Raw genomic sequence first — 17,923 nt, 5'->3', positions numbered from 1 at the left:
CTCCTTCAGTGAGCTGTACTGGGACGTAGATTGCAGGGCGTGAGTACAGTTGGCTTTAGTGTTGATGAAAGCAACAGAAAAGATCTTCACCTTGGGTATACAATTCCTATATTTAGTGGTGGAGGTATTTAGATCTTTACTTACTAATGTTACACTGCAATACATACTCTATTGTATAGTTATAGTTAAATACAGTAATATGGTTAGTAAAATGTTTTAAGAGTAGAAGTGGTCAAAGCAGATTATGGTCCTTAGAATATTACTGTTACATAAGATATTAGATTAGTATTACTCATGGATTGATGCAAATGCAGGTCTTACTGTTTGCATTTGAGGTAGAGCTAATACAACTATTTTCTGCAGGACAATAAGTGGTTATTTTGATTATGAATTAATCTAACTTACTTGGTTTGTAAAATGTAAAATCTACAGCCGTAAGGTCAAGGTTATTTAAATTATTCAAAGAAAAAGCAGATGTCACATTTGTGAAATTGGTTGGACGTTAAACCACCATCTATTCATAATAGGAAACTAACAATGGAAGAGATTAAAGAAATGGAAAGAATCACATGTAAGCGGAGAGAAAAGAAACCAGAGTAAATGGGTCACGTAGATAGACTGAGTGGAACAGCAAAACTAAGAGCACAGCCACCTCCACCCCCCCTTTTTGTTTCAGTGCGTTTGGTATTTGATGAATGTGCATTTATTTTTATTATTTTATTTTATTGTTGGTTAGCTAAGTTTGTTACCTGCATTTAAGTAAAAAAAATTGTGAAGCTGGGACTGTGACATTTTGCTAAATGACTGTCAAAATAGATGCACCTATCATAGCTATTGTACTTACAATACAGTAGAGTAGATAAATAAACAACTTGAAGATGTTTATGGTCTTTGTGTATTTTGTATGGGAAAATCTATTGTAAGCCTACAATGCAACTTGTAAATAAACTATCGACTAATTGTGACAATTTTGCTAGACTGCAGTGGAGATGTAGAAAATAGTATGAGAATGAAAACACTAAAGTAAAAGCAGAAGTACATCAAGTTTGTACTTGCTAAAATAAACATACGTTCTTACCTTGATGCTGACATGTACACTACACTAAGTAAAATGTATGTGTTGGAACCACTTTAAAAACACTGAGGCAGAGACAGAAGTAGGGGGGAAGGGGAAGGGATTTATTTCATTTTTTTTGTAAAATTTTGTCTTCAAATTCACTTCATAGAGTGTGTTCTTTCACATTTGTTTTTTTAAACACTAATTCATACCAATTTTTAACAGGGCATTTTCATTTCATCTTCAGTGACATTTCATGAGGGGACAAATTAACAGCCAATTCATTACAGGTTTCATAATTTAGAATAAAAGGAGACTGCCATGCATGACTCAATCAGGGCAAGAAAGAAAAATGTTAACATGAACAACCAATAGAAGATAGATCTTTTACAGCATGGGACCAGGTTCAGTTGTCAGCTGGCGGAAGAACAGCGGAGAACTGAAGGTGGTTCAGGTGAAAACATTTGGTCATTTTGTGGCATGGCCACCGAATGAAACGAGTCAGTTTCGGCATGGGGTTAAACTTAGGCACAAACAGGTCAACTCAAGATTAAAAGCATCACGCTTACACACTGTAAGCACATTTTAAACTCAAATCCATACATGAGCAAGTCTCCTCTGGGATCCAATTGATATTTTGTCGTTTACTTAATTTGCTTTTAGCATCTTACACCCTACACTGTGTTATACAAAACAATAAAAAACATGTGCAAGATCTCTGGAAAGATAACAGTGCAGGGGTACTGACAAATGCTATAGGCATTATCGTTTTTTTAACAAAAATATTCTTCAGTATTGAAGTCAAGACATTGAAGTCAAGACATGTCCTTAGCATGTCTTATACATTCAGTGTTATTACTAAAAATACTTTTGTCAGACAGGCCTCAAACTCGGCCTGCAAATGTACATATGCTACAAGTACTTTATACATTTCATATTTACATGGCTCTTGAACACACTAACAAGCTTTCATACTTTGTTTTGTCATCGTTAGGCTGGCCATTAGCAGCTCCAATTCTGCGAAGGGAAAGTAAAAAAGAGCCTCAATATAGGATTGAATCACAAAAATAGAGAATCCATAGGGAGATAGTCGGTCACGCCTCCATCATTACAATAGCATCCTGGTCTGTAACGTATTAAAAACTAGTCTGATTGCAGTGCAAGAGTGTTAACGAGGGGCAGAGGCAAAGAGGGTCTGTTGATAATAGGATGGTCAACTACTGAGACCTTTGTAAACATAATCGCCGGACTTCTGCCCCGTGTCGAGATCCCAGGGCCACTTCAGTTCAGAAACCCTCCTCAGCTCTGCCTTAGCTTGTTACAAATGCCTGCAGCCAACAGGACCATGTCATGTGACTTAACAAGGAAGTGAAACTCAACAGTCCCACACGTAAGCCTGGCCCTCTTCCGCACGTTGGAGCTGCAGCACTGTCTTAAATAGGCTGAGACTGAGGAGCAACAAACAGTTCTGATTGGAACAGATGAAGATTAGAAGTGACGCAGGGGTCTCGATCCCATTCACAACTCGGGCTGGCAAGGTTAGAGTGGCAACGGCATCAATGCCAGCCACACAGAGGATGTCCAAGAAAAAAAAGAAAAAGAAAAAAATACAGCAAAAACATTGCTTTGGTTACACACAGCTCTTCATACATCTTTCAACCACAACAAAAAAGGTTTTGTACAAAATAATGCTATGATAGAGTGTTTTGGACCTCAGACGAGTTCAACTCCTATAGTGCATGTGCGCACAGCGCAATAAAAAGGTACAGGAGTTGACAGTCAAAGGCCTGTGTGCCATGGTCTCTTATTACCCTTCAGTTTGAGGTTATACTTTTGACCTATACTTACTCACTACAGCTTATTATCTCTAGTAAGATAGCTTTTTCCCTGCAGAACTGCAGCTGAGTGTCTTTTTAAATCCCAAACAAGGAATGCAATATAAGAAAAATAAAAAGGTGGGCCCTAGTCAAAAATGCTACAAATGTGATTTTGCTTTAGCACCCGAAGCTTTAGAGATGTCTCTAAAGAATCATCAAAAAACGTATTTAAATGAAAAGACATGTCTGTCCACAGAAATGGACTGTAAAAGTGTTGGGAATTAACCTGATCTATACTATAACCCTTGTTTGGGAAAAAGTACACTCAATCTGCTTGAACAGCCAACTTAAAAAGAACAAAACAAAACAGAAGTACAAAGGATATCCAGTTTTTCATTAGTCACAGAAACAGACTCCACTAAAAGCATCACCAACCAGCAAGGCTCAATGGCTGTAATATCTTGAAATATTCTTTAAAAATGGGTGCTGAATAAACATTCACAGCATTGCTGAAAATGCACTCATAACACACAAAGAGGTTAATCTAAAAACAGCTAAAAGTATTACAACACTGAGGTGTTCCTGGTGGGTGGGTGCCCTCAACAGAGTCCCAGTTCATTGATTGGCTTTTTAAATCGAGTGAGGGTATCCCTCTCAGGCCTGCACTTTGAGGAGACTCTTGAGCTGGAAAGTCATCATCTCCCTGTTATCGCAGGAACCCATTGGGAAGGACACCCAGTGACTGGGGGGTTTGGGCAACACACTAGGCGAGGGTGGCTCACTGAACTTAGGCCCTGCGTAGCTCGGACTCCCCTGGGTGGCCAGGAGAGTGTTGAGGTGAGAAACTGCACCCTCCCAGTTCTGATCATAGTTGGTGGCAAAACGGACAGTAGCATTCTTCTCTGCAGACACGGCCTGCCGCGCCTCTGGAGACCTGTGGTAGGCTGCGCCTTTGTCACTCCGGCGGTGGCCATGATGGTGCAAGCCCCCTACCCCTCCTGCAGATGCTGCTGCTCCGTTCTGGTCACGGCTTCTCTGCTTTGCCCGGCCAAGCTGATGGTTCTTCTTGGGCAGAGGGCGCTCAGGGTGGGAAACTGGAATGTTGTACCTCTCTCCACCTCCCATATTGCTTCAGCACTACGTGTCACCTACACAATGAAAATATATTTATTGCTTCAGTACATTAAAAACGAAGTGAAAGCATTGTATTTACTAACGGGGTGAACTTGACAAAGCCTAATCTGTCCCGCACGTACACACTTGCGCCATAAAAACAAGCACCGAGTGTTACGTGCAGAAACACCAGACACCCGGGCCAGCAGCGCCCCTCCCCCCACCCACAACCGAGAGCAAAACAGCCTCAGCTCACCTCTTTGTTGTGAGAAAGTTGACTACGCAGAGATCTCTCTTCAATCTTTCACCTCCGATCGGGCCCCAGGTCCTCGAAGTAGCTCTCAATCTACTTCTCGCTGCACTTTGGTGTCCAGCAAGGTCGAAGGTTTGCATGTGCCAATGAGCGTTGTTTTCTCGTGGAACCGAGCTGAACATCAATTCACCTCGGCACACGGTGCTCCAAGAAGTCGACGACCTATTGGGGAAAGACATTTCCATTATTCCATTAGTCGCTAAATAGGCTTAATTTTCAACATTAGCGACGTTTTCCGTCGAGGCATTGTTGTTGTCCTCCAGGAGGGGGATGTGCATTTCTGAGTGCGTCACCACATCTACCCCGAGACAATCGATAAACGTCTGTACGGTGGCCGCTAATTTTCACACATTTTTTATTTACATAACAATGTTGCAATATAAATAAAAATTGCAGGCGATTTTCAAGACATAAGAAAGTTACATGAGCAAAAACTGCGGCATGTTGTCGTACTTTTGTTTGGACAACTCTGGCAGTTGCTTTGTCCTGTAGAATGCCATTTTTCACAGACAAATTTATATTAAAATCTCGGTGTAGGTAGATTCTTTCCTTTTAGCCCTTACTATTGGTTAAGTAAATAACGCATTTGCAATCTCAGTCACAGTGCTTTGGCACCAAACCAAAACAAAGAAACTGGACTCAATATGGCGACGAGAACAAAACTGTTTCTCTTACCGACTTCTTCAGGCTCGGTCGATGAAACCCTTCTCCACAGAAAATATGCCTTTAAAATCCCTTGGCAGACTGTGCAAGAAGTACAGCAAAGCTATATTTCCAACAAATCCGTCACCTTCGAAGCTTATGTGGTGTAAAAGTGACCGTAGGAGGTCACCTCTCTCTCTCCTGACTCCGTCTGAATTGCAACAAAATGGAATCTACAGCAGGGCTATGTAGCTCGGGCTAACCGCGATCTGACCAATCACGTACCGAGAACACACTGTACCGACCAATCAGCAAAGAGAAAGCCAGACGCATTCACGCCTGTTGCCAGACTGGTGACGTCAATCGCTGACCATCCTCCCCTTTCCTTTGTTGGAGCTCGGGTATTTCCTGAGAAGGAAGTGGGAAAAACACCGAAAACAAACGCCTTTAAACCATACAGTCTATGCTTTAAACACAAAAAAACATTCTGCTTTCAAGCTACATTACATATAAAATAAGTCCACGGTTACACAATCCATCATAGGGTGGTTTTTAGTTTCAAAATATGCACTTTAATGTTACGTAATGTAGACCCTTCGTTCAAATAAGGTAAACACGTCCGCAGTCGGTTTATTGGTATACTAAATGCTTTTTTGAAACAGGGAAATGTATTGATTGTGAGTTAAACCTGTTGTGTTGGGTTAAAACAGCTGCAACAGGCTGTTATGATACACAGCCGCTCTTGTCTGTGATCTGCCCATCCCCCCACCCTCATCTGTCCTCTTCTTCTAACAAAATAAAACAAACAAAATCTAAAAGGTTATTAACCGTTCTTTACATTGTCCACTTGATGTAGTAAGAATAATACTTAAAAGAACAAGTTAGAGATTAGCTGTCCAATCCATTTTTAAATGTTGATACTGTTTATGTAATAACCACAGTGTACAGTTACAGCCCTTTGTGACATAATGCAGTGAAAGCTTTGATTCAAAGGCCCAAGTCAAAGTTAAAACGCTGCCATGCAAATAAGTGGCCTACAATAAACGTCACACTGTCATAAATCTTTGGCAACATTTGGACAAGCCATTGGGGGTCATTAAGTGGGAACTTTCCTGCCCCCGATGTTTGGTTGAATTAACCTGAAGCCAAATGGTTTACAATGGACTCCAGTGTTTTAAAGAGCAGATGTGTGGTTGGTTTCTAATAGATGATAGGTAGGATATAGTAGGTAAGGAAATTACCTACTGCAGGCCTGTTGGGTTAAGTTGAGGCTATTCTGAGCATGTTTGATGTTGAAACCAACTCCTTTTAGGCCTATGTGTGGTTGGATCTGGTTTCAAATCACTGTGAAGCTTAACAGCCTTTGTGTCATTTGACCTTAGTTAGTGTTGCCCATGTTATTTAATTGGAGTAACATTCTCTTCTATTTTTAGCTATTAAGCCTTCAGCCTTCATGTATCGTGTTTTGTATTTGTACTTTGTTTTCAGCATTCACTTTTCCTTTTGAAAATGCACTTCTAACTTTACTCCATGTCTTTATATGGACATTTGCTGTGGTTGATACTTAACTTTCCTCATCTTGTTTTTATGCGAGTCTGCAGGTCCAAGTCTAAAGACTACCTAACAACTAGCGTGATATATCTAAGTCCACGGTCAACTTTATTTCACCCTCTTGCTCGTTTAAACTTTAAAGTTTCTGAACTTTAAATGAGTTGCGCAACGTAGTCTGTGTCAGAGCTCATAGCTGAAGGCCTTGGAAAGACACTCCCCAAAAGCAAACCGACCTTTGAATGGGGGTGTGCCCATCAAGAGACAGCTATGTATGGAAAGTAGGTCACTGTGGGGCTTCTGTAGGTCGTACAGAAGATAGGAGGTGTACACATCTCCTTATTTGACTGGCTGTTACATAAACATGTCAGAGATATAGTAAATAAACAGCAGGCTATTTTGGAAAGTGCTGTGGAAAATATCTTCAAAAAAAGCTGCCAGGTTTATTTCTTTTCTCACACTGAACAGATAGGCTGACTCTCTCTTTGTCTATGCCTTAGTCTCATAGGGCATTTACAGTAGCTATTGGTTGTAAACAGTGGAAATGAGCAATGGAGTGTCACATGAATTTAAATGGTCTGAAATGTGTTGTGAATACACCCACACAAAGTGAGAGAGAAAGGAGGCAGAGACAGTTTCACACTCCTCAGGAATAAGCTGGGCCCATATCAAAGACTTTGTATCACACATTCAAATAAAAACTGTTTTGATGGCAAGTTTCTTTCTCATCTAGCTTGGTGGGGGCACAGTGACATAACACACAAACCCTGAATGCACTCGCACAAGGAACGCATACCTATAATCTGACTCAACTGTATCAGCCAAGTCTGTACACATACACAGGGAATTTGACACCAGTTGTTGTCAGTCTTCAGCGATCTTGTTGGAAGCAGACTTTCAGAGGCGATTTATATAAAGGGAATTGAAAAAACATATTTTAGTATGAAGCAATGATTAACAACCCCATGTGTGATAAAATTAAAGTATTAATAAATTAACAGATTAAAATAGAAACTTAATTCAAGCAGGCTATCGAGGCATTGCAGCTATTGAGAATCAGGCATTTTACAGGCCAACAGCACACTGGTGAGGTTGTTGGATCATCACTTAACATGTTGTTTTTAAGGAGCTGAGGTGTTCCACTCTCAGATGTTGTTTTAATCCTTCATGGCTTTAAGTCATAACGCAAACAGCACCAAAGTTTTAAATTAATCCAATGACCTTCTGCCAATTTTTAACTGCTAAATAAAGGAAGACACTAAAACACAGACTGTGGTGTTTCTTATTGGACATGAAGGCCATAGGGTTTTACTTGGCAAAGTGTGTTAATAACTTTATTAAAATACTTTCAGTTATATGTTTTACTACATAAACTATATAAAGGTAGCACTTTATTTTGTGGGTTCGCGATTGTCTTATAATTTCCTCGGCGATCTTCTGGAGAGAACTTTGTAATCTTATAGTGAGCTAAAACAGTTCTCTTAGATGTTCTCTTGTGATTTCAATGAGACCTGACTTTGAAAACAAAAGTTAAGTTTCAACTTGTCCTTGAACAAACTGCTCCATCAAAGTTCAAATTTAAACCTTATTGAAAACACAACAGCTGAACTTTATTATTTACAGTCTATCTTAATGAAAGAAATAAGTTCACTTAACTCAACGTAAATCATCCCAATGAAAAACGATTATTGTGGTAGTTATTTATTTTGAGTGATACACATTTTTGGAAGTTGCAGTAATTCATTACAGTACAATTTTACATAAAAATATTAATATAAAATATTACCAGCAATTCAGTCCAGTGTAAATAGGTGAGTCTCATTTGTCCCAGTGAGTATTACCACCTGATAGTGATTTAAGGACACTGGGTCACATGACATCGAAGCTATTGAAAAAAACCCTATACATTTTTCTATAAATAGATGAAATTTTTTTTATTGAAAGTGCATCTTATTCACTGAATTTTACGGTATTTGTTATGTGTTAATGCAACTTAAAAGGTTTAAGGTAATCGGTTTCCTCAACTCTGAGAGTTTTAAGTTGAGATAAACTACTTCACTGAGTTCATCTTGATTAACATGTTAAAAATACTCGCTCATTTTAAGTTCAATACACTGAATGGAATGGGAACTGTTTACTTCATTTACTTAAGTTACGTTAACAATAAATAAAAGAGTTTGTTTGAGTTGAGCTAACTCATCAGGTTTTACAGTGTACTTGGGTACATGACGTGCTCACATCTTTAATAAAGTACAGCTTACGCAATAACGCATTTTCATTCTAAACAAAATTATTTCACATGACTTGGCACAGTTAAGTTATTTTACTTACTTTTCCCTCATTTTCTAAGTAAACATAACTTGTTAGAGTTTAAAGTGTAGATTTTAAAAACACAAATAATTGATAAATTATTTGGAGCTTTAACTCGTAGATTCAAAATTAGTTTTGATCCTAAAAGTACAATTCAACATACGTCCTTGATTCCCTTTTGAAATTGAATTGGTATGGCCTGCATGACAGTATGGAAGCCCTAAGCAGACATGCATCTGTACCTTTTATTTACTCAGTTTTCCCGTGATAACAAGTAATTTCCAGATGAGATAACAAAGATAACAGAACAACAGGCTGGTCACTGTGATATTACAGACCATGCCATGCTGCCATTGCTCACACTAATTAGGTAAGTTACGCCTGTTGCTAGTTTTGTGCTTTTGCAACTCTGGGGATAGGTGTTATGATCATCTGACGTAACGATGGAGCAGCTTCGTTATCTTGAGATAAGGAGATAAATAAGTCAAGATCTCAAGAAAACCACAGGAAATGACTCGTTATTACGGGAAAACAGGGTAAATAAAATGTATGGATGCATGTCCACTAGGGGCACTCCTTCACAAGATACATCTTTAGTTTTCATCCCCTCTTTAATTTGCATAATGCATAAGCACCTTTTATTTTTATCTCACAATTGAATTATATTAATTATCCAAGAACTGAAGGAAATAATTAAGCATTATTAAAACATTTAGCATGAACTAATTTGATTTCTACTATTCATTTTTTCTCGTGTTTTTCACATCCATGATCTGATACTGCTGTCTGAACGTCTGGCAATCTGGAAATGAGAGGAGGAAATTTGATTAATGGATTCAACCCCGAATCCATCTGAAACGACAACGCCAGCCGTATCATGCCTATGTCCGGGCTGATTTCTAAAAAAAGAGGGGATCGTGTAACAGGATGACGTAATCCAGCTTATAATTGACTAATAATTGTTTCCGGGTTTATTCTGTCCTGTTGTCTGTTCTGTTGTGATGCACCTGGTCGGGCAGTGACTGAGAAGAAATCTTATTGGAGATGTTCTGCCTGCTGTAATCACATTTCCTGCCTTCTGGCCTGCTGGGTCCATCAGGTCAGAGGAGGAGAGGACACGGACAGTGCACCATATCACTCTTATTATCACAAGATTTTTTAAAAACTAAACCAGGATTCATTTACTCGATTGATTAAAAACATCTTTATTTGACCCACTTCCTCGTCATGTCATTTTCTACATTTGTTAGTCCCAGTTCCTGTTTTATTTAGCATACTTTTCTCTAAAGTGCTAAAAAAGGGTGCTAATTTATTTCAGAATGCCGCAGGTATGTAATTTTATGGCCTGATTAAGTTGTTATTGAACTACTAATGTACTTTTAATTCTTACCAGAGGGGCTAAAGCTAAATTAAACGGCCTAAATAAAGGAAGGAACTACTTTTTGAGTTCAGTTTTTCCCCTTAGAAGAATAATAATGATTTAAGAGCATAATTTAACCATCAACATAATTATGATAAACTGTTCAATGCAAGGTCACTCAGTCACTCATTATGTCCATTAGTTCATGGCTGCTCAGGATTGCCCCCTGTTGGACTGTAAGCAGTATCACACCCGGACTCACCGGTGCACCAGCTGTGGCTTCAGTGTGCAGCGGTCAGTGTAATGCAATGTAAAAGAAACAAATCTTTTGCAGCTGCAATCTAAGTTTGTTTAGACACTTCAATACTTGCTGTAGTTTGAATTAAAAAAAAAAAAGTCTTAATTGAATGATTGGTACTACAGATATTTTTTCTAATGCAAACACTTACTACATTTTAAATAAACACAGTATACATAATAAAAACCTTTGTTTATCATTTTGCATGTCCTCTCCATTCACAATAACCACACAGGTAAGGTTTCATTATAATTAGTCTTGCACTATGTGTGTGATCAGAAATATCATCTTGCAATCTACAAGGAAGCAGTGTGTGTTTGCATAATGCTCTGTCAAATGAAGATGAGTGGGCAGTAATCAGCAAAAGAGGAGGAAGGAAACCTCTACAGATAGATGAGAATATTTTTTGTGGGTAAAACATGCACAATGAGGTTATAATTCTGAGCATAAAAGGGTTTTTTTAAGCCTTGAAAATGGCAGTTTGGCTTAATAATACCAACACAAGGTTATTTATAATTAGGAAAATTAGTACAATTCCAACATGGAAGGTCACTTTATTCATATTTTTCAAATAAAGGTTATATGCAGTGTTTTTCATCCTTTTTGTGGCGACATGTTTTCACACCCAGCACCTAACACCCGGCTTAAGTGCTCTGCTCCCCTGAGTCCATCCTGACACTGTCTGCTGGAAAAGCGTCGCTGAACATGGACACAACAATCAAAAGTGTGAACAGTTTCTATGACTTTTTATGTCTATGTTAAACTTTCATATTGTCCCTTTAATAATATACAGTATAAACATACTTAAAATTGGACTTTACTGCTGCTATTTCATTCTCATATCAGACTCCAGCTGTATTCAAGATAACATCATTTCTCTCTCTCTCTCTCTCTCTCTGTCTGTCTGTCTCTCCCTCCCCCCTCTCCCTCCTGTCATCACTGCCACCCACCTTATCTTCTCCCCTCAGTCGCGCACTTTGCCAACAGTCAGGTCTGTGCAGTCTTACTGTGGTTGTGTCTGGTGCTGAGTGACCTAATTCAAACAGGAACGAACACGAAAAAACATCACGGAAACAAGGTAAGATTTTAAAAGTTATTCAATTAGAAATGTTTTATTCAGTGACAGGAAGTAATCATTTCCTCATTTCTACTTGTGACTTATACCTCTGTGAAATTTAGATTAGCATGCTTTTAGAAGTTAAAAGGAGAAATATGTTCTTATTTTTCTAGCAGAATGACCCGTGTTTGTTTGCAGCAAAGAGGCAAGTTGCAACTGTGACTCAAGAGCTTATTGCCACATGATATTTCAACGTGCATGTCCCCAAAGATGTGACTAAAATGGACCTCTTTATTACAACAGTATGTGCCGCTGCTGCTTTCTTCAAGATGCAATCCCTTTTACAACAGTGACTCTTTCTAAAGAGCAAAAACACATCATTCTCTGTGAATCAAGATTTTTTTTTACCTCAAGGGAGAAGATGCCTGAGGTGGCGTAGGTTAATATCCACCATGCATGCTCCCGTACATGGCCTGCAGATTTACAATACTGTCGAGAGGCGGCTTCCTGCAAAGTAATTTACTTCTGCTCAGATATGTTCTCTGTGCTTTCATAAAGTTGTGTCATACCTGTGATGAAATACAGAAATAACAGTCAGTTGAAGCAGAATAAAGGGAGTGAAGGACAGAGTGACCTGATTGGGTAAAAACGTTCCCTTAAGTGCACTCATGAGGATTGTAATCACTCACACTGTGTCCTACACAAGCCTCCTACTTTCCTTAGCCCATTTTTTTTTTAATGTGATTTACTCAATTTTTCCTTCCTTCAAGCTCACAGGGATACATTTATTTTATGTGTTTTTGCCTATAAAAATATACTCTATGTGTAAGCCAGTCTCTGCAACCAATTATAAGTGGCCACTCCCCTTTATCCCAGCATTATTTACTTTATTAAATCCTCTCACACCAGCTTCACACACTGAGTTTAATCTATTGATTGCATACAGGTGATGCACTCTACAGAGGATTGTTCATATCTGCTGTGACCTTCACACTCAGATATGCTTTTTAATGTTGAATGCAATCCCCTCTAATTCCAAAAGGGGGCAGTCTTCATACTGTTTAATACGATAATAAGAGAGGAGATTTTAAAACCAGAAACTGTAGATGGGCCAGACATTTTCAGCAGCCTATTTTAAAGCCTTTGGTAATGATGCATCTTAAACAAACACAAGTGAATGTAGTAAAAAAAAGACAACAATGTTTATTTTTTCACTTTTGAAAATAACAAAAATGTTATGTTATTTGCCTCAATGTAGTGCCTCCGAGTACTATACTCTTTAACTACCACAACACAGTCATTGCAAATAAAACACATTGGTTTGCTGTTTGAAGATGGCGGTAAAATGAAGTGTGAAGTATTTGCCAGTTCAGACATATTTTCATTAGAGAACTTGCCTGTGCCTGTCAATAGCCAAATGTTTTGAAAAGCTACTAGCGTGGTCGGATTTGTGTCACATGAGAAAGTGTTGATTTGTTGACATCCTGATTGGTAAACTATCACACTGGTTTTGCTTCCTGACAGCTACGGATTCTAGACCATGCTCGCAGGACTGTAACTATTTCAGCTACACGATAACATTAATATTGACAGAAAACTTTAATAAAATGAAATTACAATAAAATATTAAAATAGCCTATTTAATTCAAGCTTACTGGGCTACATGAAGGTTGCTTCTGGCGCCGCATGCCGCCAATTAAATAGGCCTGAGTTTGCTTTTTTGTCCTTGCAGGTAACTTTCTACATGCATAGTAAAATAAGTGCTAAAAAACAGTCAGTATCAATTTATAGTCCATAAAAGTTTAAACTGGAACTTGCACTTGATAAAAAGACAACAGAACTATTATACTGGCTGCAGACGATCACTCAAGAAGTTTGAACACTCTTGTGTTTGCTGAAGCTTACTTCTTTGTTTAGATTTTACAAAAAGTAGTGCAATGATGTTTGATGTTACAGGGAATGTAATAAACTCAAATGCAGATCCCGTTGTTCTAATACCACTGAAATATCTGCTTTTTTTGGCTTATGCTGATGTTTCTTTATACTTTAACTCTTTAAAAAATGGTTAAACAGAACCACAATATTTTGCAATATATTTGCAATCTATTAAATGGTAAGCCCTGTATCAATACATGTATCATATTGCCAGATTAGCCACACAAGATGGCATGTTCAAAGACTCGTCATAAAGTAACCATGTTACAATACAGCTAAAGCTACAGCTGCTAGTTTACATGTAACTAAAGGTAATAAAATGTGAGGATTTAAAGTATCCCACTGAATAAACCTTGATCATTCTGCTTATATGTTTCTGGGACAGAGATAACTCACTTCGGGTTTTTAAACACAAACATTCAGTCCTTGTTCCTCGAGTAAGGAGCATTTTATGACCTTGCTTTAACTCATGATCCCACACCAGCCTCCTTATAACTACCTCTCCAATATCATCGCATCATCAGCATCATCAGCAGATGCAGTAATGATCATTGTCTGTTTGCAGTGACCTCTAAATGACTATCAGTCTTGACTCACAAATGTTAATGTTCACTTTATGCTCCAGGTTCAATATTGACAAAGAGAGATCACATTTTCTACTTTATGAGTTTCTCCACAGGAAGTCGACTGTGTCATCCACTTAATGTAAAAAAAAAAAAAAGCTCACGGTGAAGGTTTGTCAACAATCGATTTACCACATGATAACTATGTGGGTAAAATCAGAGTTGTTGGTATTTTTCTTCTATTATTCTTCACGTGGATCTCGCCGTATTTGTTCCTTCTTGTCAGACAGTTAGATCAGATATTAGTTCACTTATAGTCTGTTCAAAAAGGTTGTTTCAAGAGATGTTTTCTCAGACAAATATGTGCCTATAACTCAATCACAAGATACAGTACGTTTTTACTGAGAGAATTATTAATAAGAACTCTATTAATCTCAATTTTACCAACATTTTCCTACAGATATGTTGTGTGTGAATCCAAAAACAGCTTAAAATGACTAATACCCTAATTACATTCTGCAGAAGCGCTGGCCTTTACAGTGTCGTCTGCAATGGAGGAATGGAAGGTTTCCGCTTCTTTAGGATCCACAGAAGCAAACGCGACCAACTCGTCACCTACAGGTACGCAGCTTGAATTACAAGCATTACCTGCTTCCTCTGAATTCTTTTGCTAATTCAATACTTTAGGAAGAATTTATAATGGAAATGTTTCAGTCCCAGGGCTGCTCAGTGGTGTAGTGGTTAGCGTTGTGGCCTCACAGCTAAAAGGTTTCTAGTTCAAAGTGGGCCTTTCTGTGTGGAGTTTGCATGTTCTCCCCCTGCATGTGTGGGTTCCGTCTAGGTACTCCGGCTTCTTCCCACAGTTCAAAGACATGCTCGTTAGGTTCATTGGTGACTCTAAATTGCCCGTAGGTGTGGGTGTGAGTGTGAAAGGTTGTCTGTCTCTATGTGTCAGCCCTGTGATTGACTGGCAATCAGTTCAGGGTGTACCCCGCCTCTCGCCCAATGACAATTGGGATTGGCTCCAGCCCCCCTGTGACCCTGAACAGGGTGAGTGGCATAGATAATGGATGCATGGATGGATGTTGCAGTCCGCTTACCCACTTAAATCTGCCCTAAAATAAACATATCTGTGTTTTTCCTCACAGCTAACGGGCTGGATTGCTACATGGTCCTCAAGGCTGACGAGAAGATGGCCATCGGCTCCATCTGTTTCCTGGCGGGTCCCATCACCCTGCTGGAAAACGCTCTTGTGTTGGTAGTGATCACCGCCACAGCCAGCCTGCGACAGCGGCCTTCGTATCTTTTCATCAGCAGCCTCGCTCTGGCCGATGTCTTCGCCAGCTGCTTCTTCACCACCAGCTTCCTGGACTTCCACCTCTTTCGCCACAGCGATGGCCCCACTGCCTACCTCTTTAAATTAGGTGGAGTCACCATGGCCTTCAGCAGCTCAGTGGGTAGTCTACTTCTGACCGCTTTTGACCGCTACCTCTGCATCCACCGGGCCTCCAGCTACAAGGTGCTGCTGACCCGTCGGCGAGCTGTGCTGAGCCTGCTGGTCCTCTGGAGCGCCACCATCGTAATCTCCTTCCTGCCTCTGATGGGGTGGAGGTGTCCCACAGGGCTCACTCCACCCTGCTCACGCCTTTTTCCCTACATCAACCAGGGCTACCTGGCCTGCTGGACAAGCTTCATCCTGGTGATCCTGGCTCTCATTTTAGGTGCTTATGCTCTCATCCTGTGGACCGCACACCGCCATGTGTCCTCCATGACCAGCTTCCAGGGAGCAGCAGGGACCGGCCACGCCCGCATGAGGATGGACATCCGGCTGGCACGTACCTTTGGCCTCATCCTTATTATACTGGTGGGCTGCTGGCTTCCTGCGCTCTCCTTCATGTTGGCAGATGTTGCCGGGGACCTGACCCACAAACAACAGAGGGCCTTCGCCTTCTGCAGCACCCTCTGCCTGGTCAACTCAGCAGTCAATCCGCTGCTGTACGCACTGCGCTGTCGGGAGCTGAGAGTAGCTCTGCTGCAGTTGCTACAGAGGCTGTTGGAGATTGGGCGGTGTAAAAAACCTACAGCGAATTTGACACCAGGATTAGCCTCCGTGGAAGACAACAACTGTACTGCCTGCTCCGAGGATGAGGCGCCGAGGAGCAGAAGCACCAGACTCAGCTCGATCTCAGAGATGGTGAACGATCAGCAGCTGCACATCAGAAAATCAGCTGACATTAAAGAGTAGCTGTAGCAGATTAAGAGGTTTATGAGGTGTAAAAATGGACATCAACCAAAACTTCACCTAAGATTAAGACTCATTTCACAATATGAGCAGGGATCATTCTCATTAAATCGTGCTGGCACTATTTCAGCTTGCCTTTTCGATACATGCATCTGTGGAAGAGGCCTAGTATACAGTATCTGGGAGTATCCCAGTCAATGCACTGATCCAATACCATAACCAATTAGCCCATTAAAATAGCGACAAGTTTCAGGTAAGATATCTTGTGACGATAACAAACAACAGTGTAGTTCTAGCAGAGAGTTTAATGTTAGTCAAAGCTAACTAAATGTCAGCAATCAGTGTTTTTCCACCAATATTATGCTTTTTATTGATTGCACTAGAATCAGAGGGGAACTCTGTATCGGCCAATACTTAAATCTTGGTATCAGGAAGGATAATGGTATTAGAACATCTCTAGTAGAGGCTACTGTAAAAAAGACAATGAAACATGACAGTAAAACTACAATGACATGAGAAAAGACCGTAAAATGGGGAAGTTGTTGAATATTTGGTTTTAGTTGGACTTAAAAAATACACTGAAAAGACAGCTTGAGGAGAAAATGTACCGTATACTGTTTCTCATCTATCTGCATTGGTTTAAGCCAGGCAACAGGTTCAGTGTATGTTAGTCTTTTGAAGTGCAATGATGTCATGCGGCCACCTAACCCCTAACCTTTGACCTCTCTGCCTCTCATGTCAGAGCTTTAGCACTCTCACTCCTATGACCAACTGTGTCCTGTGAACTGAAGTGCTGACTTAACTTTTGGGGTCAGAAAGGTGGATTTGTTGTTTGTCTGCTTGTTGATGTTTGAGTATTTTGTCCCCGAGCTTGCATGAACACAGAGGACTCTTTGGGTTGCCTATCCTATCTGCACATGAATGCCAGGACTTCACAAAAGCTCCATGCACGGGGAGGATTTCACACAATGTTCACCCTATGTGTTCACCACATGAATCCAAGCAGTGTGTCGAGGTAAATGGGACAAATGATGTCAGGAAGAGAACGAGCAAAGGCACTGGAACACTCTGCAATAGTGACAATTAACAGCTGCTGTAAAGCACAGATTCAAATAGAAAACTATTATACTGTATGTACACGGGGTAAGTACTATATACAGAGAATCACCGAAGTACTATAATGCATGTTGATCTTGGGTTATTGAAGACAGAACACTTTTCAATCATTGTATCAACTAATTAAAAAGTAATACTTGAACATACTCTGTTTTGACTCTTTTTTTCAAACTAATTTACACATAAAATTAAAGGATGATTAATTACTGGACAATGCTACTTTCATTTGGGTTACTCAAAACAATACGCCGTTGAGGGTGTGACTGGTTACTGGTGATACAGATGCATATGATAGTCTACAATAGAAGTGGTATGGAGCATGTAGCCGATCAAACAAAGCAAGATAAGACCAGAAAGTAAACTATCTGAACTTACAATAGAATGGTTTCATGCAGTTCATTTTTGCATACAACACGTGGCAGTTCCCATTCTTAGTAATAGTGTATAATGAAAATAAAAATAATAAATATAACATTGTTGCTCAGGAACTGTAGCCAAATCTACCTGATTCTTTATTGATGCCCAGAGGGGAAATTCAGGTGTTGCAAAAGC

General features: G+C 39.8%; 2 protein-coding genes across 2 annotated transcripts; one reads left to right on the top strand and one right to left on the bottom strand.

Moving 5' to 3' along the window:
• Nucleotides 1–1,158: 1,158 nt before the first annotated feature.
• Nucleotides 1,159–5,147, bottom strand: pnrc2 (proline-rich nuclear receptor coactivator 2). Its single transcript, XM_069656798.1, has 3 exons — nucleotides 4,976–5,147; nucleotides 4,244–4,462; nucleotides 1,159–4,022 (listed from the first exon to the last, which is right to left on the bottom strand). The coding sequence occupies exon 3, from the start codon at nucleotides 3,997–3,999 to the stop codon at nucleotides 3,529–3,531; it is 471 nt and encodes a 156-aa protein (XP_069512899.1). The 5' UTR covers nucleotides 4,000–4,022; nucleotides 4,244–4,462; nucleotides 4,976–5,147; the 3' UTR covers nucleotides 1,159–3,528.
• Nucleotides 5,148–11,424: 6,277 nt separating this feature from the next.
• Nucleotides 11,425–17,458, top strand: cnr2 (cannabinoid receptor 2). The gene is made up of 3 exons (XM_069656824.1): nucleotides 11,425–11,536; nucleotides 14,536–14,634; nucleotides 15,162–17,458. The coding sequence occupies exons 2-3, from the start codon at nucleotides 14,565–14,567 to the stop codon at nucleotides 16,256–16,258; spliced, it is 1,167 nt and encodes a 388-aa protein (XP_069512925.1). The 5' UTR covers nucleotides 11,425–11,536; nucleotides 14,536–14,564; the 3' UTR covers nucleotides 16,259–17,458.
• Nucleotides 17,459–17,923: the final 465 nt, after the last annotated feature.

The sequence above is a fragment of the Semicossyphus pulcher genome, unplaced genomic scaffold (genome assembly GCF_022749685.1).
Source record: "Semicossyphus pulcher isolate SPU_LCO1_2020_fin unplaced genomic scaffold, fSemPul1.0.p SCAF_9, whole genome shotgun sequence".
NCBI classification, from domain to species: Eukaryota; Metazoa; Chordata; class Actinopteri; order Labriformes; family Labridae; genus Semicossyphus; species Semicossyphus pulcher.
The sequence above is the reverse complement of the archived record's forward strand: the minus strand, read 5'-3'. Positions and strand labels throughout refer to the sequence as shown.

What these genes read in the sequence shown, in the direction of transcription:
- cnr2 (XM_069656824.1), top strand. Translation starts at nt 14,565, where the DNA reads ATGGAGGAATGGAAGGTTTCCGCTTCTTTAGGATCCACAGAAGCAAAC. An exon ending in GACCAACTCGTCACCTACAG is followed by an intron (nt 14,635 to 15,161) that starts GTACGCAGCTTG and finishes TTTTCCTCACAG; the next exon opens with CTAACGGGCTGGATTGCTAC.
- pnrc2 (XM_069656798.1), bottom strand. Translation starts at nt 3,999, where the DNA reads ATGGGAGGTGGAGAGAGGTACAACATTCCAGTTTCCCACCCTGAGCGC.